Raw genomic sequence first — 18,220 nt, 5'->3', positions numbered from 1 at the left:
CTGGGAAGGTTTTACCTCTAGATGCTGGAACATTGATGTAGAGACTTTCTTCTATTCAACTACAAGAGAAGTAGGAGTTCCAATTCATCCCAACGGTGTTCGATGGGGTTGAGGTCAGGGCTCTGTGCAGGCCAGTCAAGTTCTTCCACACCAATCTCGACAAACTATTTCTGTATGGACCTTGCTTTGTGCACGGGGGCATTGTCATTCTGAAACAGGAATGGACCTTCCCCAAACTGCTGCCACAAAGTTGGAAGCAGAATCGTCTAGAATGTCATTGTATGCTGTAGCGTTAAGATTTCCCTTCACTGGAACTAAGGGGCCTAGCCCGAACCATGATAAACAGCCCAAGACCATTATTCCTTCTTCACCAAACTTTACAGTTGGCACTATGCATTGGGGCAGATTGCGTTATCCTGGCAGCTCTTGCAAGGCAGACATTATACAAACTGACTTGTTGGAAAGTTGGCACCCTATGATGGTGCCACGTTGAAAGTCACAGAGCTTTTCAGTCAGGCCATTTAACTGACAATGTTTGTCTATGGAGATTGCATGGCTGTGTGCTCAATTTGATATACCTGTCAGCAACGGCTGTGGCTGAAATAGGCGCATCCACTAATATGAAGGGGTGTCCACATACTTTTGTATATATAGTGTATTACTGTGACAGTCAGATACTGCACTGACAGAGACAAAATAACTTGATCACTCAGGTTCCTTCCTTCCTTCCTTCCTTCCTTCCTTCCTTCCTTCCTTCTCTCTCTCTCTCTCTCTCTCTTGCACTCGTTCTTGCTCTCTCCTCCAGCAGTGTATTTCACACCCCACTTTCCAGTCCTCCACCAATCAAACACACACACATCATCTTGGTAAGTCTTCAGAGAGTGTGTACCAGTGATGTTGAACTATTAATTGTGTCATGGCTGCTTGTAGTGATGTACACACTCGCAGGGTGTGTGTGTATATGTACACGGTCCAAACAGAGGATGAAAGGCTGATGACTCAGAAGAACACAGAGCAGAAGATCAAGACTGGGGATTGTGATGATGTGTGTGTGATGTAATGGTGGTGTAAATGGTAACAGAAAAAGGTGACTGGCTGGCTGGTTGTCTCACTCTCTCTCTCGATGCATGAAATAAAACAGTGTTTGTTGGAAGAGAAATCCTTCTCACAACCTTATCACATTACAAAGGAGAGGGGAGAGGAGAGGATAAGACAGGATGAGAGGGAGGAGGAGAGGATAAGAGGATGAGAGGGGAGAGGATAAGACAAGATGAGAGGGGAGGGGAGAGGATAAGACAGGATGAGAGGGGAGAGGATAAGACAAGATGAGAGGGGAGAGGAGAGGATAAGACAGGATGAGAGGGGAGAGGATAAGACAGGATGAGAGGGGAGAGGATAAGACAAGATGAGAGGGGAGAGGAGAGGATAAGACAGGATGAGAGGGGAGAGGATAAGACAGGATGAGAGGGGAGAGGATAAGACAAGATGAGAGGGGAGAGGAGAGGATAAGACAGGATGAGAGGGGAGAGGATAAGACAAGATGATAAGACAGGATGAGAGGGGAGAGGATAAGACAGGATGAGAGGGGAGAGGAGAGGATAAGACAGGATGAGAGGGGAGAGGATAAGACAAGATGAGAGGGGAGAGGAGAGGATAAGACAGGATGAGAGGGGAGAGGATAAGACAGGATGAGAGGGGAGAGGATAAGACAAGATGAGAGGGGAGAGGAGAGGAGAGGATAAGACAGGATGAGAGGGGAGAGGAGAGGATAAGACAGGATGAGAGGGGAGAGGATAAGACAAGATGAGAGGGGAGAGGAGAGGATAAGACAGGATGAGAGGGGAGAGGATAAGACAGGATGAGAGGGGAGAGGATAAGACAAGATGAGAGGGGAGAGGAGAGGAGAGGATGAGAGGGGAGAGGATAAGACAAGATGAGAGGGGAGAGGAGAGGATAAGACAGGATGAGAGGGGAGAGGATAAGACAAGATGAGAGGGGAGAGGATAAGACAGGATGAGAGGGGAGAGGATAAGACAGGACGAGAGGGGAGAGGATAAGACAGGATGAGAGGGGAGAGGAGAGGAGAGGATAAGACAGGATGAGAGGGGAGAGGAGAGGATAAGACAGGATGAGAGGGGAGAGGATAAGACAAGATGAGAGGGGAGAGGAGAGGATAAGACAGGATGAGAGGGGAGAGGATAAGACAGGATGAGAGGGGAGAGGATACGACAGGACGAGAGGGGAGAGGATAAGACAAGATGAGAGGGGAGAGGAGAGGATAAGACAGGATGAGAGGGGAGAGGAGAGGATAAGACAGGATGAGAGGGGAGAGGATAAGACAAGATGAGAGGGGAGAGGAGAGGATAAGACAGGATGAGAGGGGAGAGGATAAGACAGGATGAGAGGGGAGAGGATAAGACAAGATGAGAGGGGAGAGGAGAGGAGAGGATGAGAGGGGAGAGGATAAGACAAGATGAGAGGGGAGAGGAGAGGATAAGACAGGATGAGAGGGGAGAGGATAAGACAAGATGAGAGGGGAGAGGATAAGACAGGATGAGAGGGGAGAGGATAAGACAGGACGAGAGGGGAGAGGATAAGACAGGATGAGAGGGGAGAGGAGAGGATAAGACAGGATGAGAGGGGAGAGGATAAGACAGGATGAGAGGGGAGAGGATAAGACAGGATGAGAGGGGAGAGGATAAGACAAGATGAGAGGGGAGAGGATAAGACAGGATGAGAGGGGAGAGGATAAGACAAGATGAGAGGGGAGAGGAGAGGATAAGACAAGATGAGAGGGGAGAGGAGAGGATAAGACAGGATGAGAGGGGAGAGGATAAGACAAGATGAGAGGGGAGAGGATAAGACAAGATGAGAGGGGAGAGGAGAGGATAAGACAGGATGAGAGGATAAGACAAGATGAGAGGGGAGAGGATAAGACAGGATGAGAGGGGAGAGGATAAGACAAGATGAGATGGGAGAGGATAAGACAGGATGAAAGGGGAGAGGATAAGACAGGATGAGAGGGGAGAGGATGACAGGATGAGAGGGGAGAGGATAAGACAGGATGAGAGAGGAGAGGATAAGACAGGATGAGAGGGGAGAGGATAAGACACGATGAGAGGGGAGAGGAGAGGATAAGACAGGATGAGAGGGGAGAGGATAGGAGAGGATAAGACAGGATGAGAGGGGAGAGGAGAGATGGTGAAGTGTGATTCATCACTCCAGAGACTGCATTTCCACTGCTCCAGAGTCCAATGACTTCGAGCTTTACACCACTCTAGCTGATGCTTGGCATTGTGCATGTTGATCTTAGGCTTGTGTGCCTGCGGCTGCTTGGCCATGGAAACCCATTTAATTAAGCTCCCGACGAACAGTTATTGCCCTGAGATGGCTTCCAGAGACAGTTTAGAACTCGGTAGTGAGTTCTGCAACTGAGGACAGACGCTTTTTACATCGCAGCTGAGACGTTGTGGTTCCTAGTAGTTTCCTCTTCACAATAACAGCTCTTACAGTTGACCGGGGGGCAGCTCTAGCAAGGCAGAAACTTGACAAAACGTGACAGTGGCGTGATAAAAGTCACTGAGCTCTTCAGTAAGGCCATTCAACTGCCAATGTTTGTGTATGGAGATGGGATGGCTGTGTGCTCGATTTGATACACCTGTCAGCAACGGGTGTGGATGAAATAGCCAAATCCACTCATTTGAATGAGTATAGAAAACATTAAGAACTCTTGCTCTTTCCATGACAGACTGACCAGGTGAAAGATATGATCCTTTGTTGATGTCACTTGTTAAATCCACTTCAAATCAGTGTAGATGAAGGGGAGACGGGTTAAAGAAGGGTGTTTAAACCTTGAGACATGGATTGCGTATGTGTGCAAGACAAGATGAGCAAGACAAAATATCTAAGTGCCTTTGAACGGGGTATGGTCGTAGGTGCCAGGCACACCGGTTTGTGTGTCAAGAACTGCAACACTGCCGGGTTTTTCACACTCGACAGTTTACCTTGCATGTCAGGAATGGTCCACCATCCAAAGGACATCCAGCCAACTTGACAAAACTGAGGGAAGCATTGGAGTGGAATGCGTGACACCTTGTAGCGTCCGTGCAACAAATTGAGGCTGTTCTGAGGGCAAAAATGGATGCAACTCAATATTAGGAGAGTGTTCCTAATGTTTTGTATGCTCAGTGTGTGGAAGATAGTGCTGCTCTATTGTCCAAGTCAAATTTCCCCTCAGGGACAATAAAGTATATCATATCATATATCGTGTTCTTCTCTATAACATGGAATACAAAGTATGACACCAGAACCAACGTTTCATTTAGTTCCCTAACAACCTACTTAAAGCAACAGCATTCAATACTCAACTGAGCTGGAACTGCACATTACTGAACACACACCCTCACCCAGAGTACAAATAGTAAGATCATTTATTGAGAGCTTTAACAACATGAATACAAAACACAGTGAAAACTTAAACTGCTAAAATAAAAGGTGGTATGCAGCTGTGTACCGTTTGAATGTCTATGTTGACCTGGACACCATGCTTTTAACAATGTTGATGCTAAACTAGTGGAAAGCTGTGCCTGAACAGAACATACTGGAAGGCTTTTAGCAATGCAACACAAACAAACAGGAACGTAAACAAGGAACACAAACAGCTCATAATGGTCAGTATAGAGGCAAGAGTGCTTTTTCATGCTTGCCCGAGGTGGGTTGTTAGTGAAGAATATGGTGATCGCATACATATAGGTAGGTGCATGGAAACAGGAGTGAAACTGATGTCGACTGTATTTGTAGAGTATTGTACTGCATTACAGGGATTTACATAAATCTGCTAGGCACTTGTTTGAAGATTCTTATTACTTGCCCCAAATGTTTTTATTTGCTATTTACATGCAGAAGTGCCATGAATTGCCTGCATTTCCCCTACACATAGGGGAGGAATCAAAGATCAGTACTGGGATTTTTTTGTATTTTCAAAAAATACGAGGCTAGCTAAACTTGCCTGATTATAAATACGATAAATTGTCTGTCTTTCACTTAAACAAAATCGGGAGGAACCAGAAAGATCTGTTTTAGGCTACTGGAATTATTTGCAGTTTGGTTATTTTCACACAACATCAACAAACAAACATAATTCACCTGCCCAATGGGGAAACCTCAGTGCAGGCTCAACTTGCGTGACTGCTAAAGTCACTTGCCCAAGGAAATAGGGCAACCCTTGATGTCAAACCCTGGTATTATATATTCTAGATTGTACAGATGCACATCTCAGTTGTGTAGGAATGCCAAAGCATCAGCCACATAATCCTGTGCCACTCTATAGGTCTGACACAGGTCATTCGTAAATTGAGAAATTAAAAACAGTTCAACACTTGACTTAAATCTCAGATCTTCAGTTCTGACACGTTAAAATGTTTCAAAATGACGAAATAAAAACCCAGCAGAAACCCCATTCTCACGATAGGACTGAGTCATGACATTTCATGAGATCAGATGAATCAGATGTTGGACAAAACAAATGACAAAAGTGCGGAGAACCAGCTGGTAGTGAACTTCCCACTGATCCAGAACACCTTCTAAACAACTCATGTAAACTGTAGTAACACACATACCTGTACATACAAAAATTGACTGATTTTAAATTTGGAAAAGCCTGCATATTCAAACATGAGAGGTATTTTCTTTCTCTCTCTCTATCATTACTGTCCGGTTTACTCACGTCCTTATTCCCATGAATCTCTCCTCCTTTAAGGACGTAAACAAGCAGGTCAACCCCAAAAATGTATGTAACGAGGAAGAAGAGCAAACCTCTTTCAAATCAATCATTTTTTTTAATTCAGCAAAGTGGGCGCCTTAAAGCAGAGATATACACATAACGTCTGACCTCTTCATCTACAAATAGTGTCTAAGGAGCCAGGGTTCTTTTGCAAAGCACAAACACAGGCACACACGAAGGCACAAAAACGCACGCACGCACTCTCACACTTCAATAATGTCATTTTTGTGGGTCACTTCCGGCATCCCTTCCTCTCTCCACTTCCTAGTTGTGTCCGCTCTACTTCCCCCTTTTGGACCGCCCCCTGCGGCCTCTGCCAATGGCGGAGGGTCCTGGGGCGGGAGTGGCTGCTGCGCCGATGTTGATGCTTCCTTCCTGTATCTCAGTCCTGGTCTCTGGAGGAAGACCTTCTATCTGCTGCTGAGTCTCCAGGTAAAACATGACATCTCTCAGCTGCTCCTGGAGCTCGGCTATCACCCCGTCCTTACGCTCGCCTGGAGGAGGGAGATTGGATGGACTTGTCATTTAGATAATATCGTCATTCATTACACTCCCAGATAAAGATTATGTCCACAAAGTAGGGCTCTAGTCTCCCTCTGACTCACCCGTCTCTCTCGCCTTGCGTTCCTCCTCGGCCAGCTGGGCCTGTAGTTGAACCTGATTGGCTCTCAGACAGCGGTTCATTTCCTGTTCCTCCTTCAGCTCATGACCAAGCTTTGTCACACGGGTCGACAGCTGACCACACCTGGGGGGGGGGCACGACATACAGCATGAATATGTACCTACCACCTACAGGTAGATGGTGCTACCAAGACACACAGATTCTCAATAACAACTTCTCTCCTTTCTCCCTACTACTTTATAGAGAGAATGATGATGTGCAGCATGACTATGTACCTGCAATCCACGAGCAGATTCTAAAATCCTACTGTGTCAGGATGATTGACAGCTGCAGTGTGAGAGGCGCCACCTACTTCTTGTCCATGCTCTGCTTGTCCTTGGCCAGCTCTCCCAGCCGACGCTCCAGGTTATCACAGCGATCGATGGTCTCCTTAAACTTGGCCTTCATGTTGTTGATCTAAAACACACACAGGGCATGAGCGTACGCACACACCAAGCATACATGAACCACACATTCAGCTGGGCAGATGCGTACACACACACACACTCCGAACACATGTCCACACTGTATCGGGCACTTAGGTGAATGGACAGATAGACATGCAGCATTGATTCCTACCTCCTCCGCTGTGTCCTTCTCCAGGTGAACTATCTTATTCTCCCAGTAAATGCGCTGGGACTCCAGTTGACTCGTTAGCAGGTAAGAATACTGCAGGAAGAGGAAAGATCATTCTGGGGGAGACAAATCTTCTTTAACACGTGTGTTAACTAACAATAGGTCACACTTTTTGTGCCACATTATAGAACACATCAAACTGTGAGTTGATGTCATTACCTTAGAATGAAAAACAGGGTGTCACACGCACAAACTTGTTTTACGATCCTTGTGGGATTCCCGTTCAAAATCCTATTTTCCCCTAACACTTAACCTAACCCCTAAACCAGTGGTTCTCAAACTAGAGGTTGCCTGATATGACTAGTGTAGTTGAAGGAAAATTACCAAAATTATACACCAAAAGAAAATATTATATCGTCTTAGTATCTCAAAATCATTGTAATGTGGTTAACCTTAAAAATCTAAATGAAAACTATTCAGCGTGCCCTTAGATCAGGGAAAAAGGCTCGACTCATTCCCATGATGAAAGGCTAGACCCGCTAGGATATGAAACCACACACCATTACAGAGGCTTTGATATTACCGGCCTCAATTGATATGGTGAAAACAATATGTGGGGAGGCAGAGGCACAGAAAATCACATCGATATCTTTGTCAGATATCACTGTTAAACTAGGAACTGATGCTATTGATAGCAAGCAAGAAATAACTGACTGAACGACTCAAACTCCCCAGCTTACGTTCGCCAAATGAACGTTAGCTTTGAGGGCCGAGATGCCCATGCATTGACTTTTGTTCGGGGGATGCTATTCACCAGGACATATTGTTCTGTCTCAGCATGAAATAGGGCACAGAGGATGATCAGTGTTTTGCATGGCCATATTGACGAATACTGAATCCATGGGATCAAATGGTGGGCTTTTTCACAGATGGAGCTCCATCTATGGCGGGAAGGCGGGCAGGCCCGTGTCTCCCTCTGCCATATGGACGCATTGTATGAGGCACCGAGAGCAACTGGCGGGAAAAAAGCCGAGCACAGAACTCGGAGATACACTGCAGCAGGTGACTTTGATTTGTAAACTAAGAATTCTTATTAGAGTCTTTCAAAAGCGAACCGTGCCCCCTTCCCTCGGCTGTGCAGGTTTCCAACAGAAAACAGCATCAGTAAGTGTCCCACACCAGTGTTGACTGCTCACCTCCAATGCTTGGTAGAGCACTTTGGGAACCTACTTTCCAATCCGTTTGACTGTGATCCTGGCTCAGACGACATGGCGGTAAGTGAAATCGAACAGCTGATCGAGTTGTCATTGTGACTGAATGCTGCAGACAACGCATTCACGGGTCACCATGGAGGAGTTTTGGTTCCTGACTCAAAGTGAATACCCAGCCATCTCCCTTAGAGTTTCTCCGGTAACAGTAACTGTCAGCCACGCCCCCTGACTTCGAGAAGCTCTGACTCGACATGCATCAAGCACACCCACCTCAATAGTGGTGGTGAGATAAGAGAAATTATGTCAGACTCATTTGAAATTGACTGTCATAGCCCCACATTAAAAGTACGTGATGGTGATTTGAGAAGACCATCAGAAATACTGTTCAATTGACTGCCATAGTCCCCCCAAAAAAGTTAACATTGGCTGTTGATTACATACTTTTTTCCCCACATGGTTGTGTTCGCAAGAATTTTCAGATAACAAAATGGGGTCGTGGGCCCCCCCAAAAAGTTTGGCCCACCTAAAATAGCCTTTTTCCTTGTGGGAACCGGCAAAATGCCCCCCCCTGACCGATATTTCCTTGTTTTACTGTCCTTGTGAGGACTTCTCGTCCCCACAAGGGTATTAAAACCAGAAGCACACACACACACACACACCTCTAATTGCAGAGCGTCTATCTTCTCCTCATGGCAGGTTTCTCCTTCACACCCGTACTGAACCATCTTCCCATCAGTCTTACTGGCCACCAGCCTGTGAACATAGTTATCTACAACACGCACAATCAGTTAAGCACCTTTGCAATGCTACACACAGCGTTTTATACACATTGGCGTTTAAAAACACAGAAGTCTGAACTCCCCACAGTCTGCTGTACCTCCAGCATAGTCCCAAACACGGTGGTTAGTGAGCTGCATGGCGTACGTGTGTTGCGTCTCTTCAAAGTGTTTGTAGGCATGACGACTGACGTAGCGACCACAGCCAATATGACCACAGATCAGACAGATCCACAGGTTCTGGAGAGGGAGGGGCGTAGGAGGGAAAACGTGAACCAGGGGGAGGGGCGTAGGAGGGAAACCATGAACCAGGGGGAGGGGCGTAAGAGGGAAACCATGAACCAGGGGGAGGGGCGTAGGAGGGAAAACATGAACCGTGCAATTTTTTTTTTACACCAATAGCAACTGTAAATGACAGGAGTACCTTTAGAGGTATGTAAATGTATGTCATTTTAGTATGTAAATAAGGTTTACTTCCTGTACGCCACATTCAAAGCACTTGTTCTCCTCTACAGGCTCTGGGGTCTGGCAGTACCGACACACAGGACACCTGGAACAGAACAGTCAACACCTTTAAACACACGTCAAAACTACCAGCTACCACTTTTTTTTGTCTCCATGCTAAAACACAATGCCATATTGTTCAAATGTGGTGTCAAAAAAGGACCCATTCAAAACACAGAGATAAAGCAGCAGCACATGACGGTGATTCACTGGCCAGAGAGAGAGGAAGGATGGAGAAAGAAACACAAGGCCATGTTGTGAGTAGGGCCGGGATGATACCAGTGTCGCGATACTCGTTAGTATCCCGGCAAGGAAACAAAACACGAAAACAGCCCTAATGTTGGAAACAAACGTCATTATGTTGCGTTTTAATTTTTGCCATGGAAAAAAAATAATGCGATACTGGTATCGTCCCGGCCCTAGTTGCGAGTTGAATCAGGCCCAATTACTCACGAGGCGTCCTCCCAGCGTTGCAGACACAGGCTGTGGAAGCTGTGGTTACAGAGTGTGGTGAGAACCCCGTTCACTGACTCGTCCATCCTCTCCAGACACACGGTACACTTAGGAAGCTCTGTCAGCTCCATCACTGGAAGACTGGCGCCCTGAAGGTGGGAGGGAGGGAAAGGTTATTATAATCCATATCCTGCAGGTACACTGCTAAGACAGTCTTTAAATGGACTAGTGTACATACGGCACCTGCTCAGACTTGATGACCTCGGCTCTCTCCACATAGACCAGCTGGCAGACTGCGTCCTCTATGGAGTTGAACGTACGGCCATTACACGCTGTGTAGAAACTATCTGCGTCAGCCTGGAAGGGGGGGTGTAGTAGAGAGAAAGGTGTGAGAGAGACCCGAGTAAATAATTACACAGTTCATAAGCAGACCTTAAATGACAACAAACGCAGTGTTCTATGATCATACTCATCTCACCTGGCTACTGAACTTAATCAGCACCATGTACTGGTTAGGGGTGGGGTCTCGTATGATCTTCATGTGCTCCATGACATCATAAAAAGGTGCCACAAACTTCATGAGGTCGTGACTGGTCATGGTGGAGGGGACGGTCAGGATACACAGCATGGCACTGCGACGCACGTCCTCCGTCAGGGATGTCATCTTGCTGCGAGGGGACAGACAGTGGAAACCAAATTGTCTCAATACCAGTGAGATACCTCGTCAATAAATCATATCTTTGGTATACTGTAGTCAAAGGGTAGACTATGTATGCATGTACACTGAGCAAAAAAAATATAAAAACGCAACAACTTCAAAGATTTTACTGAGTTACATTTAAAAATCTGTCAATTTAAGTAAATTCATTAGGCTCTAATGTATGGATTTCACATGACTGGGAATACAGATATGCAACTGTTATACACACTGCTCAAAAAAATAAAGGGAACAATTAAACAACACAATGTAACTCCAAGTCAATCACACTTCTGTGAAATCAAACTGTCCACTTAGGAAGCAACACTGATTGACAATACATTTCACATGCTGTTGTGCAAATGGAATAGACAACAAGTGGAAATTATAGGCATTTAGCAAGACACCCCCAATAAAGGAGTGGTTCTGTAGGTGGGGACCACAGACCACTTCTCAGTTCCTATGCTTCCTGGCTGATGTTTTGGTCACTTTTGAATGCTGGCGGTGCTTTCACTCTAGTGGTAGCATGAGACCGGTAGCATGAGACAGTCTACAACCCACACAAGTGGCTCAGGTAGTGCAGCTCATCCAGGATGGCACATCAATGCGAGATGTGGCAAGAAGGTGTCTGTGTCTGTCAGCGTAGTGTCCAGAGCATGGAGGCGCTACCAGGAGACAGGCCAGTACATCAGGAGACGTGGAGGAGGCCGTAGGAGGGCAACGACCCAGCAGCAGGACCGCAACCTCCGCCTTTGTGCAAGGAGGAGCAGGAGGAGCACTGCCAGAGCCCTGCAAAATGACCTCCAGCAGGCCATATTCTATGGATTACATTTTGTTAAAATCCTCCAAGTCCTGGTCTTTATTGGTCTAGGTTTCGTGAGAAATATAAAGGCAACAATTTCAAAGATTTGACTGAGTTACCGTTCATATAAGGAAATCTGTCAAATGAAATAAGCGCGGCACATCTCCTTCTCATAGAATTGATCAGGCTGTTGAATGTTGTCCCACTCCTCTTCAATGGCTGTAGGAAGTTGCTGGATATTGGTGGTAACTGGAACACGCCATCAATCCAGAGCATTCCAAACATGCTCAATGGGTGACAAGCATGGTGAGAATGCAGGCCATGGAAGAACTGGGACATTTTCAGCATCCAGGAATTGTGTACAGATCTATATGGGGCCGTGCATTACCATGCTGAAACATGAGGTGATGAATGGCACGACAATGGGCCTCAGGATCTTTCCGGCTATCTCTGTGCATTCAAATTGCCATCGATAAAATACAATTGTGTTCGTTGTTTGTAGCTTACGCCTGCCCATACCATAACCCCACCATGGCCCAACTCAGCAAACCGCTCGCTCACACAACTACCCAGTACAGTTGAAAACGGTATTCATCCTTGAAGAGCACACTTCTCCAGTGTGCCAGTCGCCATCGAAGGGGAGTATTTGCCCACTGAAGTTGGTTATGACACGCCAAACTGCAGTCAGTTCAAGACCCTGGTGAGGACGACGAGCACGCAGATGGTTTCTGAGATGGTTTCTGCCAGCGTGTGCAGAAATTATTTTGTTGTGCAAACCCTCAATTTCATCAGCTGTCCGGCTGGCTGGTCTCGGACAATCCCACGGGTGAAAAAGCCGGTTGTGGAGGTTCTGGGCTGGCGTGGTTACACGTGGTCTGCGGTTGTGAAGCCGGTTAGATGTACTGCCAACTTCTCTAAAACGACGGAGGCAGATTATGGTAGAGAAATTGAGATTAACTTCTCTGGCAACAACTCTGGTGGACATTCCTGCAGTCATCATTCCAATTGCACGCTCCCTCAAAACTTGAGACATCTTTCGCATTTTGTTGTGTATCAAAACTGCACATTCTAGAGTGGCCTTTTATTGTCCCCAGCAAAAAATGCACCTGTGTAATGATCATGCTGTTTAATCAGCTTATTGATATGCCACACCTGTCAGGTGTATGGATTATCTTGGCAAAGGACAAAGGCCCACTAACAGGGATGCAAACTAATTTGATCACAAAATTTGAGCGAAATAAGCTTTTATGGAACATTTCTGGGATCTTCTATTTCAGCTCATGAAACATGGGAGCAACACCTTACATGTTGCGTTTATATTTTTGTTTAGTATGTATGCATGTATACACAGTGCATTTAAAAAAATACAGTGACATAAGTGTTCAGCTCTGAGACTCAAAATTGAGCTCTGGTCCATCGTGTTTCTATTGCTCATCCTTTAGATGTTTTTACAACTTGATTGGAGTCCACCTGTGGTCAATTCAATTGACTGGACATTATTTGGAAAGGCACACACACACCTCCACCAATCAGGCCTTTATTGTAGAGTGACCAGATGGAAGCCACTCTTCAGTAAAAGGCAAATGACAGCCCATTTGGAGTTCGCCAAAAGGCACCTAAAGGACTCTCAGACCATGAGAAACAAGAATCTCTGGTCTGATGAAACCAAGATTGAACTCTTTGTCCTGAATGCCAAGCGTCACATCTGGAGGAAACCTGGTACCATGCCTACGGTGAAACATGGTGGCAGCATCATATTGTGGGGATGCTTTTCAGTGGCAAGGACTGGGAGACTAGTCAAGATTGAGGGAAAGATGAACAGAGCAAAGTACAGAGAGATCCTTGATGAAAACCTGCTCCAGAGCGCTCAGGACCTCAGAATGGGACGAAGGTTCACCTTCCAACAGGACAACAACTAAGTACACAGCCAAGACAACATAGAAGTGGATTCAGTACAAGTATCTGAATGTCCTTGAGTGGCCCAGCCAAGAGCCCGGACTTGAACCCGAATGAACATCTCTGCAAGGACCTGAAAATAGCTGTGCAGCGACGCTCCCCATCCAACCTGACACAGCTTGAAAGGATCTGCAGAGAAGAATGGGTGTGCCAAGCATATAGTGTCATACCCAAGAAGACTTGAGGCTGTAATCGCCGCCAAAGGTGCGTCAACAAAGTACTGAGTAAAGGGTCTGAATACTTATGTATAATAATGATGGTCATTATGGCCAAACATTTATATTTTTGTTTCATCAGACCAGTGGACATTTTTCCAAAAAGTATGATCTTTGTCCCCATGTGCAGTTGCAAACTGTAGTCTGGCTTTTTTTATGTTGGTTTTGGAGTAGTGGCTTTTTCATTGCTGAGCGTCCTTTCAGGTTATGTCGATATAGGACTTGTTTTACTGTGGATATAGATACTTTTGTGCCTGTTTCCTCTAGCATCATTACAAGGTCCTTTGCTGTTGTTCTGGGATTGATTTGAACTTTTCGCACCAAAGTACATTCATCTCTAGGAGACAGAAAGCGTCTCCTTCCTGAGCGGTATGACGGCTGCATGGTCCCATGGTGTTTATACTTGCGTACTACTGTTTGTACAGATGAACGTGGTACCTTCAGGCAAGGTTGAACCAGACTTTTGGAGGTCTACAATTTATTTTCTGAGGTCTTGACTGACTTCTTTTGATTTTCCCATGATGTCAAGCAAAGAGGCACTGAGTTTGAAGGTAGGCCTTGAAATACATCCACAGGTACACCTCCAATTGACTCAAATGATCTCAATTAGCATCTTTGAAGCTTCTAAAGCCATGACATAATTTTCTGGAATTTTCCAAGCTGTTTAAAAGGCACAGTCAACCTAATGCATGTAAACTTCTGACCCTCTGGAATTGTGATACAGTGAATTATAAGTGAAATAATCTGTCTGTAAACAATAGTTGGAAAAATGACTTGTGTCATGTGTAACCGATGTGAAATGGCTAGCTATTTAGCAGTGGTGCGCGCTAATAGCGTTTCAATTGGTGACATCGCTCGCTCTGAGACCTTGAATTAGTGGTTCCCCTTGTGGAGCGATGGATACCGATGTTTCGTGGGAGGCAGTTGTTGATGTGTGCAGAGGGTGCCTGGTTCAAACCCAGGTAGGGGCGAGGAGAGGGAAGGAAGCTATACTGTTACATTGATGCCGTTGACCCGGATCACTGGTTGCTGCGGAAAAGGAGGAGGTCAAAAGGGGGGTGAGTGTAACCAATGTGAAATGGCTAGCTAGTTAGCAGTGGTGCGCGCTAATAGCGTTTCAATCGGTGACGTCACTCGCTTTGAGACCTTGAAGTTGTGGTTCCCCTTGCTCTGCAAGGGCCGCGGCTTTTGTGGAGCGGTGGGTAACGATGCTTCGTGGGAGGCAGTTGTTGATGCGTGCAGAGGGTCCCTGGTTCAAGCCCAGGTAGGGGCGAGGAGAGGGACGAAGCTATACTGTTACACATGCACAAAGTAGATGTCCTAACTGACTTGCCAAAACTATAGTTTGTTAACAAGAAATTTGTGGAGTGGTTGAAAAACGAGTTTTAATGACTCCAACCTAAGTGTATGTAAAATTACGATTTCAACTGTATGTATGTATGCATGCATGCATGCATGTATGTATGTATACACACACGTGTATATATATACACACACACACACGACATTTAGCAGCCGCTTTTATCCGATGGGACTTAGTCATGCGTACATACATTTTACATATGGGTGGTCCTGAACCCACTATCCTGACATGGCCAGCGCCATGCTCTACCAACTGAGCTAGTCTACTAAATGACTGAAATATAAAGCCAAGGGTTTTCGACTGAGTGTTGCATATAGCAGTAGACACTCACTTGGTCTTGTAGAGGTGCATGATGCCGTGGACTATCTCCACTGAGGGGTTTCCACTGAAGAAGGAGATCTGGTCTGGAAGATGCTTGGAGGGCGAGTCTGGAGCCGTCTCTGTGCCATCGGCACTGTCCTCTGTAGTGCCCTCATTAGGGTCCCTCTCGTCTGGTTGATTCTCTAGAGGGCGGGCTCCTCCACCCTCCTCTCCCTCTGCCCCAGTCTGCTCAACCTTTCCTTTATCTACAGAGGAGAGATGAGGTTTAACTAGAGACTTCTGTTCCTTTGAAGACTGACAGACGGATATTTACAGCTGTATTTTCTTTATGAAATCTCAGAATGTCATAACACATCCCAACCCTTATTAAAAAAAACACTCAACATTTATTACAGCATTATTAAACCCCAACAATCAATAATACATTGGTGTGTGTACAGAATTGCATTAATTAAATATGTAATCCATATAGCTATACACCCTAATTTTTTACCAGGGTTGGGCGCGATGGTCTCGATGACCATGTCTCCCATGGCTCTGCTGCCGATGTGCTGGTGTAGGACTGCTGCTCTCTCCAGCTCTGTCTTCCCACTCAGAGAAAGCCTGGCTGAGCCCAGAGCTTTCTCCTGCAAATCCTCCTCTGACATATCCTCAGCTACAGGGGCAGAGAGGGGGACAGGTAGAAAGAGGGAGACTAGACAAACACAAAGCATCAACTTCTGGAACGATACAATAACTATTATCATCAAAACAGTGCGTGTATGTGTGTAGATAATTTGCCATAATGGCTGAGTCACTGAAGTTACTCGGAGCCAAATGTGTTCCAGAAAACGTAACCTGAGCAGGTCTCTACTCCTTGGAGGGGAGAGTGTCTTGCTCTGATGCTGAGGCTCAGAATATGAAATGTTTTAGCCTAGCTAGTTCTCATGCTCCTAGTCCTCATACTCCTGTGAGGAAGAGTGCAAAAAACAACATTTGTCACTGTGGACTAGCTAATTAACAGTTGCTAGCTAACTAGCTCCTGCTAGTATCTAGCAAGTTGGTGACGTCGATAGTAAATCTGAAATGATTAAACTCACCGGCGGTGTATTGGAAATTCCGTGGAGAGAGAGACTGGTCTGCGAGCTCCAGACGGATAACGACCAGTGATACACTCATGTGTTATGAAAGAATGACGATTCTTCTCTACGAAAAACCAAACCAAACCAAAACAAAGACTGTCTGACAGCTAGCAAGTTATACAGCTAACCTAGCCAGCAGCTACTTACGTGAGTATCTAAGTTAACAAGCCAAATGTCTGGTTAAAGAGGGGGATAAATTATGACGTTTAACGAAACACCAACATGACGACTTTTTAGCGATCACTCACATACCACTGAATTATCAAAATATATGTGTTTCAAGTATTCACCACTTAGCTTCGAAAATGGATCTGACCCCGTGGGGAACTTCTTCCGGGTTATTAAATTGACGTCATGATAAAAACTGTTTGCCTAGGTATAATAATAATAACTAAAGCAGCACTGGAACTGCGTCCAAGATGTCCGACCGTTGTTTTCAAATTAATCTACTCACGTTCACATACACCGATTCATGGTATCGACTAGTTACCACAGCCACAAAGTCCAAATTGGCCTATTTCGTTAAAATGAATGAAAACAACAATTAATTTAAAGTTAGGCATACGGTTATTAGTGTGGTTTGGTTTCAAATCGGATCTTAAGAAGATCAATTATTTCTTTGTGGCTGTGATTATGGATATACTGACAAGATACAAAGGGCGGCGCACAATTTGCCCAGCGTCGTCCGGGTTTGGCCGTCATTGTAAATAATAATTAGTTCTTATTAACTGATTTGCCTAGTTAAATAAGGACGACATAAACAAAATACATGTTTCTCCGCCCTATCAATGGAAGTCGTGGTCCACAAAGCGGCACGACGGGCTGCCTAGCCCCTGCCTATCCTTTCTTTGGATTGGTGGATACATCTTATTATAATTTTTTAAATATTCGACGAGGGTTGTTGACGCCTGTATTCAATGGAAAGATAGCCTTATAGTATGAATATTCATAGCCATCTCGAGACAACTCTGAAATCAAAACATTTTTTTCTCAAAGTTGCCGGCATGTCATGTGTCCTACGTATATCAATCAAATGTATTTATAAAGCCCATTTTCATCAGCCGATGTCACAAAGTGCTGTACAGAAACCCAGCCTAAAACCCCAAACAGCAAGCAATGCAGATGTAGAAGTGTGTGGCTAGGAACAACTCTATAGAAAGACAGGAACCTAGGAAGAGACCTAGAGAGGAACCAGGCTCTGAGGGGTGGCCAGTCCTCTTCTGACTGTGCTGGGTTGAGATTATAACAGTACATGGCCAAGATGTTCAAATATTCATAGATGACCAACAGGGTCAAATAATAATAATCCCAGTGGTTGTAGAGGGTGCAACAGGACCCAAGATCCACAGATAACGCTGTACAGTGCATATAAGTATGCCCCAATGCAATTCTGAAGTCTAAATACACACACAGTGCGATTTCAACAGATATGCACTTTTTTTGTGTCAAATTAACTAAATTCCAAAGTTGTTTAGCATTATATAGTCCAATTGTGGTACTGTTCTGGGCGATAGACTGAACCGAATCCGTTGGTATCCACTCGACTTTCACTGCGCAACAAATTGAATCAATTTGGGCACCAGGCGTGTCAATACACAACTGTGAACTCGGAAAAATAAAAGGTCAAATAATGACGTCAGTGATAATCAGGTTGGAAAGTCGGAGCTCTAGAAGAGGCCGGAGTTGGATGACTTTCATATCGATTTTTCCAGTCGGATTTAATCTTTTCCAATTTTTTTGAACGCTCGGAAGTCGGGGATTTCCAAGTTCCCAATTGTTTTG

General features: G+C 45.3%; 1 protein-coding gene across 3 annotated transcripts; it reads right to left on the bottom strand.

The window, feature by feature from the left end:
• Positions 1 to 4,407: 4,407 nt before the first annotated feature.
• Positions 4,408 to 17,453, bottom strand: LOC124048699 (BRCA1 associated protein). Of its 3 annotated transcripts, XM_046369727.1 has the most exons (14): positions 16,397 to 17,452; positions 16,155 to 16,264; positions 15,811 to 15,972; positions 15,328 to 15,562; positions 10,442 to 10,631; positions 10,207 to 10,320; positions 9,964 to 10,112; positions 9,481 to 9,556; positions 9,108 to 9,246; positions 8,890 to 8,999; positions 7,023 to 7,112; positions 6,757 to 6,860; positions 6,388 to 6,527; positions 4,408 to 6,276 (listed from the first exon to the last, which is right to left on the bottom strand). In XM_046369727.1, the coding sequence occupies exons 3-14, from the start codon at positions 15,962 to 15,964 to the stop codon at positions 6,062 to 6,064; spliced, it is 1,716 nt and encodes a 571-aa protein (XP_046225683.1). In that variant the 5' UTR covers positions 15,965 to 15,972; positions 16,155 to 16,264; positions 16,397 to 17,452; the 3' UTR covers positions 4,408 to 6,061. The 3 variants fall into 3 exon arrangements, with proteins under 3 accessions (XP_046225683.1, XP_046225682.1, XP_046225681.1); XM_046369726.1 differs by lacking the exon at positions 16,155 to 16,264 and having other exon boundaries at positions 16,397 to 17,453; XM_046369725.1 differs by having other exon boundaries at positions 15,811 to 16,264.
• Between the last annotated feature and the right edge of the window lie 767 nt (positions 17,454 to 18,220).

Source organism: Oncorhynchus gorbuscha, linkage group LG11 (assembly GCF_021184085.1).
Source record: "Oncorhynchus gorbuscha isolate QuinsamMale2020 ecotype Even-year linkage group LG11, OgorEven_v1.0, whole genome shotgun sequence".
NCBI lineage: Eukaryota > Metazoa > Chordata > Actinopteri > Salmoniformes > Salmonidae > Oncorhynchus > Oncorhynchus gorbuscha.
This window is presented reverse-complemented; position numbering and strand designations above follow the sequence as displayed.